The following is a 13,361-nucleotide window of genomic DNA, read 5'->3' on the forward strand; positions in this document are numbered from 1 at the left end:
GGTTAGAATATTTTATATTTTAGGTCCTTTGACTTTTATGTGGATTGTAAAGATTGGCTTGTGAATTTCTGCAAAAATGGGATTTTGATTGGGACTGTGTTTAAGGAATACAGTAAGTCTTCAATTAATGTTGTCGACAGGATCTGTTACTTTAAGCAAAAAGATGTGTAACCAATATTACCATAGGCTAATTGATATAAACAAGAATTAAGTTCCATCTCATCAATGTTATAATGAAACGATAAACAAAATGATGCTATTCAAAGACCTGCTGTGTATCCATTTGGAGAGAATTAAAATTTTAACAATATTGCACCACTGATAAACACAGTAAATCTTTTCATTTCCACATTCTTTATTTCCTTTCAGCAATGTCCTATAGTTGTAAGTGAATAGGGATTTCACATCTTTTATCAGATTTAATCCTACACATTTCATGTTTTTATGCTATTATAAATAGCAATATTCTGAAATTTCAATTTGAGTATTAATTGATGGATATAAAATTTTAATTTATACTTTTATACTGATTTTGTATCCTACTACCCTTGCTATATTCACTTAATTAGTTTTAATGGCTCCTTTGTACATTAGATTTTCTACATGGATAACTGCCATCTCCAAATACAGAAAGTTTTGACTATTCCTGTGTATATGGATAACTTTTCTTTTTCTTGCTTGACTGTACTGACTAGAAACTCCAGTACAACGTTTAGAAATGATCAGAGTGGGCATCCTTGTCTTGTTCATGATCTTACAGGGAAAGCATTTAGTAATTTACCATTAAGTATCCTAGCTGTAGGTATCCTAGATGAACTTCAAGATGATCATTAAGTATCCTAGATGTCCTTCATCAGGCTGAGGAAGTAGTACCTTCTATTACTAATTGACTGAGAAATTTTTTTTAAATTGAATTTATTGAGGAGACATTGGTTAATAAAATCATAGGTTTCACATGTACAATTCTATAATACCTCATCTGTATATTGTATTGTGTATTCATCACCCCAAGTCAAATCTCCTTCACTCACCATTTATCCCACCTTTACCTTCCTCTACCTCCCCTATCCCCCTTTCCTTCTGGTAATCACCATACTGTTGTCTGTATCTATGAGGTTTTTTTTTCTTTTTCTTAATCCCTTCACCTTTTTCACTCAGCCCTCCAACCCCCTCCCCTCTGACAGCTGTCACTCTGTTTTCTGTATCTATGAGTCTGCTTCGGTTTAGTTTATTTTCTTAGATTCCACATATAAGTGAAATTGTATGGTACTTGTCTTTTTCTGACTGGCTTATTTCACCTAGCATATACTCTCCAGGTCCACCCATGCTAGAGCAAAATATCTCCTTCTTTACTGCCAAGTAGTATTCTACTGTGTAAGTGTACCATAGTTTTTTATCCACCCATCTACTGATGAGCACTTGGGCTGCTTCCAAATCTTGGCTATTGCAAATAATGCTTCAATGAGCATAGGGGTGCATATACTCTTTCAAATTAAGTGTTTCAGGTTTCTTCAGATATATTTCCAGAAGTGGCATTGCTGGGTCATAAGTTCCATTTTTAATTTTTTAAGATAACTCCAAACTGCTTTCCACAGTGGCTGTACCAATGTCCATTCCCACCAACAGTGCAAAAGCGTTCCTTTTTCTCCACATCCTCGTCAACAGTTGTTGTTTGTTGATTTATTGATGGTAGTCATTCTGACAGGTGAGGTGATAACTCATTGTGGTTTTAATTTGCATCTCTCTGATGATTAGTGACATTGAGCATCTTTTCATATGTCTATTGGCCATCTGTATGTGCTCTTTGGAAAAGTGAATATTCAGGTCCTTTGCCCATTTTTTAATTGATTGTTTGCTTTTGGTGTTGAGCTGTTTAAGTCCTTTACAAATTTTGGATATTAACCCCTTATCAGATGTATCATTAGTAAATATGTTCTCCCATTCAGTGGGTTGTCTTTTCATTTTGATGGTTTTCTTTGCTGTGCAAAGTTTTTAGTTTGAAGTAGTCCCATTTGTTTATTTTTTTCTTTTGTTTCCCTTGCCCTGGGAGATACCAGAAAAAATACTGCTATGAGAAATGTCCGAGATTTTACTGCCTATGCTTTCTTCTAGGATTTTTATGGTTTCAAATCTTACATCTAAGTCATTAGTCCATTTTGAGTTTATTCTTGTGTCTGGTGTAAGAAAATGGTCTAGTTTCCTTTTTTTGCACGCATCTGTCCATTTTTCCCAACATCATTTATTAAAGAGACTGTCTTTATCCCATTGTATGTTCTTGCCTTTGTCAAATATTAACTGACAATAAAGGCATGGGTTTATGTGTGGGCTCTCTATTCTGCTCTGTTGACTTATATGTCTGTTCTTATGCCAGTACCAGGCTGTTTTGATTACTATGGCCTTGAAATATAGTTTGATATCAGGTAGTGTGATTCCTCCAGCTTTGTTCTTTCTCAAGATTGCTGTGGCTGTTCGGGATATTTTGTGGTTCCACATAAATTTTTGGAGTATTTGTTCTAGTTCTGTGAAATACGCCATTGGTATCTTGTCAGAAACAGAGCAAGCAAAATGACGGTTGAGCAACATTTTTATTTCTTTAAAAAAATTTTTTTATTATAGTTGACATACAATATCATATTAGTTTCAGGTATACAACATAGTGATTGGACACATGTATCTTACGATGTGATCATCATGATCAGTTTAACAATCATCTGTCACTCTGCAAAGTTATTATATGTTATCGACATATTCCCTATATTGTACATTACATCCCTGTGGCTTATTTTATAACGAAGTTAGTTGAGCAACAATTTAAAAATACTGAAAGAAAACACTGTCAAACTAAAATTTTATACTTAGCGGAAATGTTTTAAATAAAAGGCAAAATATTTCTTCAGAAATCACCAGCAGATCCACACTTCAAGAAATGGTTAAGGAAGCCCTTCGGCCAGAAGGAAAGATTTACACAAAATATGAAGAATATCAGAAATGGTAATTAGAGTAACTGTGGCTCTCTTTTCTGTGATATTCTGTCTTGTGAACTCTAGCCATTTTGTTTTCCCCAGACTCTCAGCTCTATCTCTTCAGCTCACTCTGGCTGGGATACTTCTCCCTGCATCACAGCCTAGAAATTCTCTCAGTGCTATAAGTTACAGAAATTGTTAGGTTCACCTTGTTTTTCCTTTTTCTCAGGGCTCACTTCCTTTCGCTGACTGAAGTCCAGTTTCTTGAAAACTGTTGTTTCATGTTTTGCTTGGTGTTTGTTTTTTTTCAGGTTGTGGGGTAAATCAATTTCTATTATTCCATCTTGATCCCAAGTACAAGTAAAGTCCTGATGATTTTTATTCATTAGTTTTAAAAATCCATTCCCGTGGTACCAGTGCCAAAGGCCAAAATGTTATTACTTTCACTTGGATTACTATGGTTTCTTTCTTTAACTGCCTCTTTGTCTAGAGCCTTATTCCCCCTTAAATTTTTCCTCCACAGTGACCAGAGTGACACAAGTGAAATATAATCCAATCATTTTATCCACTTTAAAAATCTTTCAGTGGTCCCCATTTCCTATAGGATAACACTAAGTTTCCTTTACACAGCATATAAACTCTTCATGACTTAAGTCTCTGTAGAACTTACTACCCACCTCCACATACCGAACTTTATTTTATTATTTTATTTTTTTAAATATCTTTATTGATTTCAGAGAGAGGAAAGGAAAGGGAGAGAGAGAGACAGAAACATCAATGATGAGAGAGTCACTGATCGAGCCCGCAACCCGGGCATATGCCCTGACCGGGAATCGAACCCCGATCGCCTGGATCCTATCTTAGGTCGATGCTCAACTGCTGAGCCACACCTGGCCGGGCCACATACCAAACTTTAAATGCCAGCAAGAATGAACTGTACCTACTCTCCACCCTCAGCATGTTGTTTCTTATCTCCAAGCATTTGCTTATTTTGTTACCTCTACCAAAAAATAATGTTTTCTCTTCTTCCTCTCTGGCTAATTTCTCAATCTTAAAAGTTTCATCTCAGGTGTTACTTTCTCCAGGAAGCATTCCCCTTCAGTTTGGGTTAGGAGCTCCTTTAACACTGGTGCACACCTTTAAGGTCATAACTTAATACCCTCTCTTCCACTATATTATAAGCTATTTGAAGACAAGGTTTATATATTAATCAGTTTTGTAAACCCAATAACAGACAAATACTGGGCACATAGCAATACTTAATAAATCCATATTGAACTTAAAAAAATCAATTATTTCAACTGTGTATGTTCTGCTTTTCCATTTTATCTTGGGGAAATGGCCTATGTTGATTTTTTTTGTCTAATCCCTTCACGTTCTATCATCTAGTCCCCCAACCCCTCTCCCCGCTGACAGCTGTCAGTCTGTTCCACGTATCCATGCCTCTGTTTCTATTTTGTCAGTTTATTTTGTTCATTAGATTCTGCATATAAGTGAGATCATATAGTATTTGTCTTTCTCTGACTGGCTAATTTCATTTATGACCTTCTAAAGCACGTGGCACAATACTGAGCTTGCAGTTTGCTAAATAAACATATGATTACGCACTTTTTATTGTGACCTCAAAATTTTTCTTCAGAAATGACAGTAATTTTTCTTCACTGTGAGATTTGTTACAAAATCTTAAGCTCTCAGATTAGATACCAATTCAATATTAAATTTCCAGTATTTTAAGGTATTTTACATTCATTTTTTGCTGAAAGACAATGGTAATAAATGTCATATACAACCCATATGCAATTGATTTCAGCAAAACTGGAATAAAATTGGTAATGCTGCTAATAAAAAATTAAAAATATTTTGTAAAACCAAGTCACCTGTTGATCTGTAGTATGTTCTGTACCATAGTCATGACTGTAGATCCTATTTGAACATTATCAGTTTGCAGTAAGTGCAAGAAATGATCACTTTGTAGTACTAAAGTAAAAGAACAAAAGAAAAATTAAAACAAAGATTCTACGATGATACAATTGGGATTTACTTATCCTTTCAAAACCAAATCGAAGCATAACTACTGCTGCTAAACTTCCTGCCTGTTTATACTTAACAATAAAGATTTTAAGACAGGAAGCTTCAATAAGCATAAATAAGTCATTCCATTTTTATGAAGTTATTATAAATAGAAAGCGTCCACCAACACTAAGCTAAGAATCTCTTATCTCCCCTTAAATGAAAAATAAAATATATCCTAAATTTGAATCTCTTTTTCTAGTAGTGAATTTAAGTGAATAAAATTTTCTGTGACCTCTGAGAGAACATGGAAATGGTACAGACAACTATAGTCACACATCCCTAAAAAATTTAATTCTGTTATACAAGTTTGCTAACATTTTGTCTTAAATAATAAAAATCATTAACTACAAAACAACATTTGCCTTTATTGGTTAATAATTTTTAGACTCTCAGCAGCCAGTTACAAAGACTTGGCATGGGATGCTTACTGCAAGTTGTTTAACCTCTTAGAACATTCATTTCTTCACCTATAAAACCAGAAATAACAGTTGTCTCACAGTCTACTGTAGAATGTCCTACAACAGGGTAGTTTCCCAGTAAATGTCAGTTTCTATTCTCTTCTCCACTAACTAATCAGAATTTTAATTAAAGTGGGATCAGGTGTGTGGCAAGGAAGGTCTGTGAACACTCCCCTAATTTCTACAAAACAGCTTATTCCTTTCCTTTTTCTATCTCCTGAGGGAACTTATTTGATTTCTTTCAGATACTGACTACTGTTCTTCATGTCTATTTATATAGTCTAATATTTCGATATTTCACTAGATACCAATTTTTAAAATGTTTAACAACTTCCAAAACAGTTCCACTACTATTAAATATTTCTATGGCTTATTTTCCATTACTTCATAGTAAAAAAATTCTTCTAAATAGCTGGGAAAAGTACATCATTCCATTTGTACCTACTTAAAGATGTTTTATGAACTCTTTAATTAACTTTGAATTCACTAAAATCATGTAATATATATTCTGTATATTAGTTTATCTTTTTTCTATATTGGAAAAATTTATGCTAAAATAATTTGTTAGTCATTCCATTTTATTTATTTTTAATTTTTATTTTTATTTCATCCTCACCCAAGGATATGTCTACTGATTTTAGAGACAGAGACAGGGAGACAGGGAGAGAGGGAGACAGGGAGACAGACACACACACAGAGACATGGGTATGAGAGAGAAACATCAATTGGTTACCTCCCGAACTTGTCCCATCTGGGGATTGAACCCGCAACTGAGTATGTGCCCTGACTGGGAACAGAACCTGCCACCTTTTGGTGCACAGGCCATGATCCAACCAACTGACTGGCCAGGGCTACTTAAACTTTTTATAATGAAAGTTTCAAACATACTAAGAGTCAAGAAAATAGTATAATGGCCTTGCATGTACCAGTCATTCAACTTTAGCAATGATCCTGGTTCACTGGCCAAACTTGCTTCACCTACCACCCACTTCCTACCTCCCATTTTATTTTATTTTTATTTTTTTAAATATATCTTTATTGATTTCAGAGAGAGGAAAGGAGAGGGAGAGAGAGAGCCAGAAACATCAATGATGAGAGAGTCATTGATTGGCTGCAGCCCGCAACTCGGGCATGTGCCCTGACCGGGAACCGAACCCTGATCACCTGGATCATAGGTCAACGCTTAACCACTGAGCCACGCCCGGCCGGGCCTTACCTCCCATTTAATCTGAAGCAAATCCAACAAATGGATTCATTTTATCTACAAATATTTCAGTATATATTCACAAAAGATACGAATTATTACATAATAAAACACAACGATTAACCTAAATAACCACAATTTCTTTTTTTTAAAGTGATCTTTTTTAAAATTAATTTTAGGGAGGAAGAGAGAGAAGGGAAGGGGGAGGGAGGGAGGGAGGAAGGAAGGGGGAATAGGAGAGAGAGAGAGAGAGAGAAACATTGATGTGTTGTTCAATGCTATGCATTCATTTGTTCACTTTTGTATGTGCCCTGACAAGAAATCGAACCCACAACCTTGGCGTATCTGGAGGATGTCCTAACTAACTGAGATACCTGGCCAGGGCACGATGTGTTAATTTTATCAAATATCCAGTTAGTGCTCCAATTTCCAGTTATTTTGTGAATTTTTAAGTTTATTTGAATTAAGATATAAGTAAGATCCACACATTGTAACTAATTAAATTTCTTTTAGTCAACTCAATCGCAATCCTCCTTTACCTTCTTATTTCCCTTGAAATGTATTTGTCGATGAAACTATGTCAATTGCCCTATGAGCTTCCCAGTCTATTTTTGCTAACTGCATTCCTGGGGTATAATTTAATATGTTTCTCTGACCTTCTATAAATTAGTAGTTGGAGCTAGAGAATCAAAATGATGCAGGTTTGATTCTCAGCCCCCGTTGGGGCCTGTATCGGAGACAACCAATCCATGTGTCTCTCTCACATAGATGTTTCTCTCTCTCTCTCCCCCTCCCTCCCTTCCTCCCTTTCTTCCTCTAAAAATCAATGGAAAAAAAATATCCTTGGGAGAAGATTAACAAACAATTGATGCAGGTTTGAATTTTTAGCATATATATTTCATATGTGAGTTTATGATGAGCCATTAGGAGGCAATCAGTATCTGGTTGTCTCTCCTTTTCTGATGGATGATTAATTTCTAAATCTGTTAACTAAAGGTTGCAAAATAGCACTATTCTATCATTCTTTTTTCACTTATTAGCTGGAATTCTTTTACAAAGAGAAATTTCTCATCAATTATGTAAGAAAAGGCAGGATAAATGCTGGTGTCTCTGTCTACCAAAATTAACTGGTTCCTAGCAGACTCTAATGATAATTTTTAAAAATAGTCTGACAGTATTTGATGTGTTTCAATTTCACTGTGATTATTATCCTGATTACCATTCAAATTTACCATTTTTGACTAGTAGATGCCTCTTTATGTTGGCTTCTGAGTCCTTTTCACAGAATCCTAATACACTTTGATTGCTACCTTCCTATCTGGTATTTCAGATACTTCCTACTCCAGATACTTCCTACTCCAGACCTATAGTCAGCCATTTCTCAAAGCAACGGACTCTTTAGAGAGAAAAGGTTATTGGAGATTCCAATTTTGTACCCACTTATTTTCTGCATATAAATTTCACAATCGCTTAATTTAGTTTTAATATCTACTATTGATATTTTAAATCTACAGATGATCTGAGGAATATTGTCACTTTTGTTATAGTTATTATTTTTTAAGGAAAATACGGCACATGTTTTAAATTATTCAAGTATTCTCTCTCTTGCTCTCTTTTTATGAGGCCTTTTACATCCCACTATAGTGAGACTAAGTACTTTCTATTTTTTGTAAAATAGCTCTTTATATTGGGAACTTTATAGTAATAATATTTATTCCATATGGGAAAAGAATGTTTTATTTATTTATTTGCTTATTTATTTTTGTGAATCCTCACTCAAGGATATTTTTTTCCCCCACTGATTTTTAGAGAGTGGAAGGGAGGAAAGGGGAAAGAGATGGGGAGAGGGGGAGAGAGAGGAGAAACATCGACGGAAGACAGACACATTGATCGATTGCCCCCCACATGTACCTCAACTGGGGCCGGGATTGAACCTGCAACCCAAATACGTGACCTTGACCTGAGAATCAAAACTGCGACCCTCTAGTCCAAGGGCCAATGCTCTAACCACTGAGCTACACCTGCCAGGGAAATAATGTTTGTTTCTTTAAAAAAAGGAAGTATCTAAGCATGTTCCTTAGCTCTATAGGAATATAACTACCAGTTGTATTATTAGTTGTATAAACTGAAAGTAGTTGCCCTGGGAAATGGGACATAGAATAAATGAAGCATGAGAACCAGGGATTGTGTTTTTGTTTAATAATCTTCATAGAACTATTTGACTCCTTAAATTATATGCATGAATAATTCTAAGAGAAAAAAATAAAAATTCAGTTTATATTTTAATTTCTAAAATAAATCAGTGTTTTTGTATTATTCTTATATAATTATATTAATCATAGCTTAAATCTTTCAAGAAGATAGAAATGCTGCCATAATAACCATTAAGGATTACTTTCTCAGTCTTAAGAAAACATAATATAACACTAACAAATACTTTATTTTTCAATGTAAGTGTAGAAATATCCTATAAGATAGCTTTCAAGTTAAATGTCATTATATAAAGGTTTACTCTTACATGAATAGTCTATGAGTTAAATTATATATACTCTGTACATAGGGATTTCTCTCAAACTAAGTCTAAAACACAACTGTAATCTTTGAAACTTAAAAAAATTTCCTCCCTAAATTATTAAAATTATCATTAATTCTTACCTTGGATTTGCTAAATAGAAAAAGCTAAGGAGAAAGTTATAGTTTAGCAACTTCACCCTTAATATAGTATTTACATTGTCAATGTTGGCTATTTGAAGCTGGAATGTTCAAATGGGCTTTTATTTTGTTGTATGTGGTGTTATTTCAACATGGTTTCATTTAACTATGGTTATGCATATAGTTAATGAGGTACGTACTTTTAGAAAAAAAGATCAACTTGTTAGCAGATGAATTTATAATGACTATCAGTTACATTAAATATCTTTTCTCTTACCATTTTGGATGAGTTGAACATGGCCTCCCACTAGCCAGAAGAGAGAATCAGTAACAATTTGGAAAAAGTGTAGTAATTCATCTTTTTCTTCACCCTTAACACACACAAAAAAACCAATTTAGTTATCTGTAGTTGCTTTATTAAAGGAAGAGAGAGAGAGAGACACCTCTCTCTGAGGAATTAGAGGACCTGGTTTCTAGATCTAATAGTATTTATGAGGTAATGATCTGGAAGCCTTTACTTTCTTAATTTATAAATCTTGTGCTTACAGGCTAGCAATACCTACTCTACTTACTAGAAATGGTTGTTACCCAGAGGTTAAATAAGACAGTGAAAGTAGTATAAAAACTACCAGTGTTTACACTAGGATTTCTCCGCACTAGCTATGCATGAGAATCACCTGTGGAGCTTTTAAACTATACCATGCACAGGCATTGGTGCAAACATACTGATTCTGAATCTCCAAAATTAAAGTCTGGACATCTGTATTTTTACAAAGTTAGGTGGGTGGTTTGGTTATAAGCCAAGGTTGAAAATCACTACAATATGCATTATTAATAGTGGCTTCAGTTGCAGCTCTTTGACTCCCTGAGGGCAGAGACCATGTTATTTAGCTCTCCACTATACACTCAGTATCTAAAAACAATTCTGATACATAGCAAATATTCAATCAATATTTATTCAATATATAAATCACAATTTTCCCTGCCTCTTTTCTGGAATATAGGGTGAAAAATTATTCTAGATTAGAGTATGTGTCACTATGGGAAAGAAAACACAGATTCCATTCACAATTCTGTCATTTACTAGTCACATAGCTTTAGTAGAAAGTTGTATAAAGGCCACTAATCTTTTTCATATCCTGATGTTTGTGCTGCAGCACTAAAGTAATGACAACAGCAAAAGCATTATGATTGCTATGATCAAGAATTTCTTTAGCCTAATAAACTGCCTTTGCCAGTTTTACCAAAACACACAGCAGGTAATCCTCACTGTTGTCAACCTCAAAGGACAGTGCTGGGTTCCTACACTTCTTTCTTTAAAAACCCATTAAATAACGTCACCCATAAATTTATGGCCTCTAAGACTGGTTAAACAATTTACCCTTAAATCATTCCGAAATTCTCCCATAGGTGTTTTCTATTCTTATATATCATATATATTATTTATAGCCTTATATGATACATTCATATATATAAATATATATATTAGACCAGAATGTCCTGCCATGTAATCTCCTACCTATATGCCAGCTAATTTAAAAAATCTGATTGGGAAACACCTACGTAGATAGAACTAATAAATAAATTCAGTTTTCTTATTACTTCCTTTTTATCCCCCTTTTCAATTTTGTTCTGCGGTCAAGTAGTCCTCCTTTTCTGTAGCTGATTTATTCCCTTTGATGTATGTACTAAACAATTTTTTTCCTCTTATACATTATCACATATTTTTTATTTTTAAAAAATCTAATACTTTAGTATTAAAATAAGCTTTAGACACAACATCCTTTTCTCATCATTAAAAATAGGCCCACTTGAGACAATTATTCTGAAATCTATAAATGTGTTTATAGAGTGCATTGAAAAGCTAAGTATGTCAACATCTGTTAGGCTTTTTTTTTTTTTTAGCATAAAACATGCAACTAGTAGGTTTATTAAATCCAAAATCAGCAATTTAGTTCCAGCAAAATATTATCCATCACATTGATGTTTTCCATTTGAACTCTAGTGATTTTGTAAGTTTGTTTGTTTTTAATTAACATCTTTAAGTCCTTTAGCTAACAGTATTTAGGATTTTTTATTTCTATACAAATACAGTAACAAATAATATGAAAGTATAATGAAAAGTATTAAAGGACTATATGTAAATGGAAAAACTATAATTATTATTGCCCTTAAAGAGTGAATATTAAAGTGCTTTGAAGAAGACATAAAGCTTTCATAATGGTCTGAGCTATTCATGAGATAGAAATCATTTTACAAAGAAACTGCAGTACAGTGGAAGCAGGTGATAAAAACCCAGAGTTAGTCTGTGGCACAGCCAGAAAAAGAAATCAAGTCTAACAAAATTTCCATAGTTCATGCCACTTTAATCAACCTGAATAAAATTAAATCTAGCAAATATACAAATACTGGTTTAGTGCTAGCATCCCTCAAAAATGGCAGTGGACATTCTACAAGTAGAGTTTGTGACCTATAACACAGAAAGCATATATTCTACCACTAAGTTAAATCTTCTGCCAACAAGTCTTACACTCAAACCACTTGTCCATATTGTTGTACATGTCATTCAGTTTCACTCACATAACTTTTTTATTTCTTGTTTGTTTGTTTTTAATTAATAATACATTTGTCTTAGGTTTTTCTACAAGAAATGTCTAAATATCATCTATTTTACTAGCCTGGGAGTTTTTTCAAGTGCAAGACTATGTCTATTCCTTATATACTCAAAGCATCTGAAATAAAACTTAATACCCCATGGTGACTTGGTTATTTCTCTTCATATTTCACAAAAGTTGTGAATCTGCTCAATGTCCAATGTAGCAGTAGGTCCAAATGAACATATAGCCAAGAACTCTTCCAATGTAAAGGAGTTTCAGCCTTGTAGACCTATGATTCCTTATGTATTCTATAACCAAATTGATCTAATTGATATTAATGAAACATTACACAAACAACTGCAGAATTCATATTCCAGTATACATGGAGTGCTTGCTTTTGCATGTACCATGTTAAATGAAACTTGTGCATATTAAAACCTTTACAATGCTCTGACATGTGTGTTTCAGTTGAGACTGCACTGTGCAACGCAAGGACTGCTTGTGATGAAATATTCACCAAGAGCCCTGTCGGCGTGGCTCAGCGGTTGAGCATTGAACAGTGATCCAGGAGATGGCAGTTTGATGCCCTGTCAGGGCACATGCCAGGGTTTCAGGCTTGATCCCCAGTAGGGGGTGTGGGTAGGCAGCCAATCAAGGCAGCCAATCAATGACCCTCTCATCATTGATGTTTCTATCTCTCTCTCCTCCTCTATCTTCCTCTCTCTGAAATCAACAAAAAGACATATTAAAAAAAAATATTCACCAAGATAAAAACATATAGAGGGCCATAAAAAAAGTCTGAAAACATTTCAAAGGATTTAGATGTATAGTGTGTGTTATCTGACCATGAGAGAATTAAATAAGAAATGGATAACAATAAAACATCAAGAAAATCCTCAAATATTTAGAAATTAACAATATACTTCCAAGATAATTAAAGTTAATTCTTAAGTCTAAATTCTTTTATTATTACTATTTTTTTAATCCTCATCCAAGGATATGTTTTTTAATTGATTATAGAGAGACAGGAAGGGAGAGGGAGAGAAAGAAACATTGATATGAGAGAGAAACATCCATTGGTTGCCTCCCGCGTGCACTCCAACCGTGCCCACCTTTTGGTGCACGGGACAACACTCCAACTGAGCCACACCGGTCTGGGGTTAATTCCAAATTCTTAATTCCATGGGTCAGAAAAAAAGGACATATAGCATCTAGTACAATTCACCCAAGAAATACCTGTTGGATTGAAATGACCCTATGTTAAGGTTGAAATATTTTGACTAGAGAAGATTTAAAAGATCAAATAGGAAGTTCACTTTTATTTTGCTTCACCATTGGAGTCACTCGCCTTGGACCTAGAGAATAACACTTTCCTCTACTGTTAATCTAAGCAGAAGGTATGTTTTAGGAAAAT

The 13,361-nt window shown here is 34.2% G+C and overlaps 1 protein-coding gene across 2 annotated transcripts in view; it reads right to left on the reverse strand.

Moving 5' to 3' along the window:
- IQCB1 (IQ motif containing B1) overlaps nucleotides 1-13,361 on the reverse strand; it is a 50,175-nt gene that overhangs the window by 28,542 nt on the left and 8,272 nt on the right. The window contains exons 6-7 of one of the 2 annotated variants that reach the window (XM_016199920.2): nucleotides 9,628-9,721; nucleotides 4,841-4,940 (exon numbers count right to left, since the gene is read on the reverse strand). In XM_016199920.2, the coding sequence (XP_016055406.1) occupies nucleotides 4,841-4,940; nucleotides 9,628-9,721 (194 nt within the window). The remainder of the gene's footprint in view (nucleotides 1-4,840; nucleotides 4,941-9,627; nucleotides 9,722-13,361) is intronic. The other variant, XM_016199923.2, reaches the window with a different exon arrangement.

The sequence above is a fragment of the Miniopterus natalensis genome, chromosome 6 (genome assembly GCF_054644295.1).
Source record: "Miniopterus natalensis isolate mMinNat1 chromosome 6, mMinNat1.hap1, whole genome shotgun sequence".
In the NCBI taxonomy this organism is placed as follows: domain Eukaryota; kingdom Metazoa; phylum Chordata; class Mammalia; order Chiroptera; family Miniopteridae; genus Miniopterus; species Miniopterus natalensis.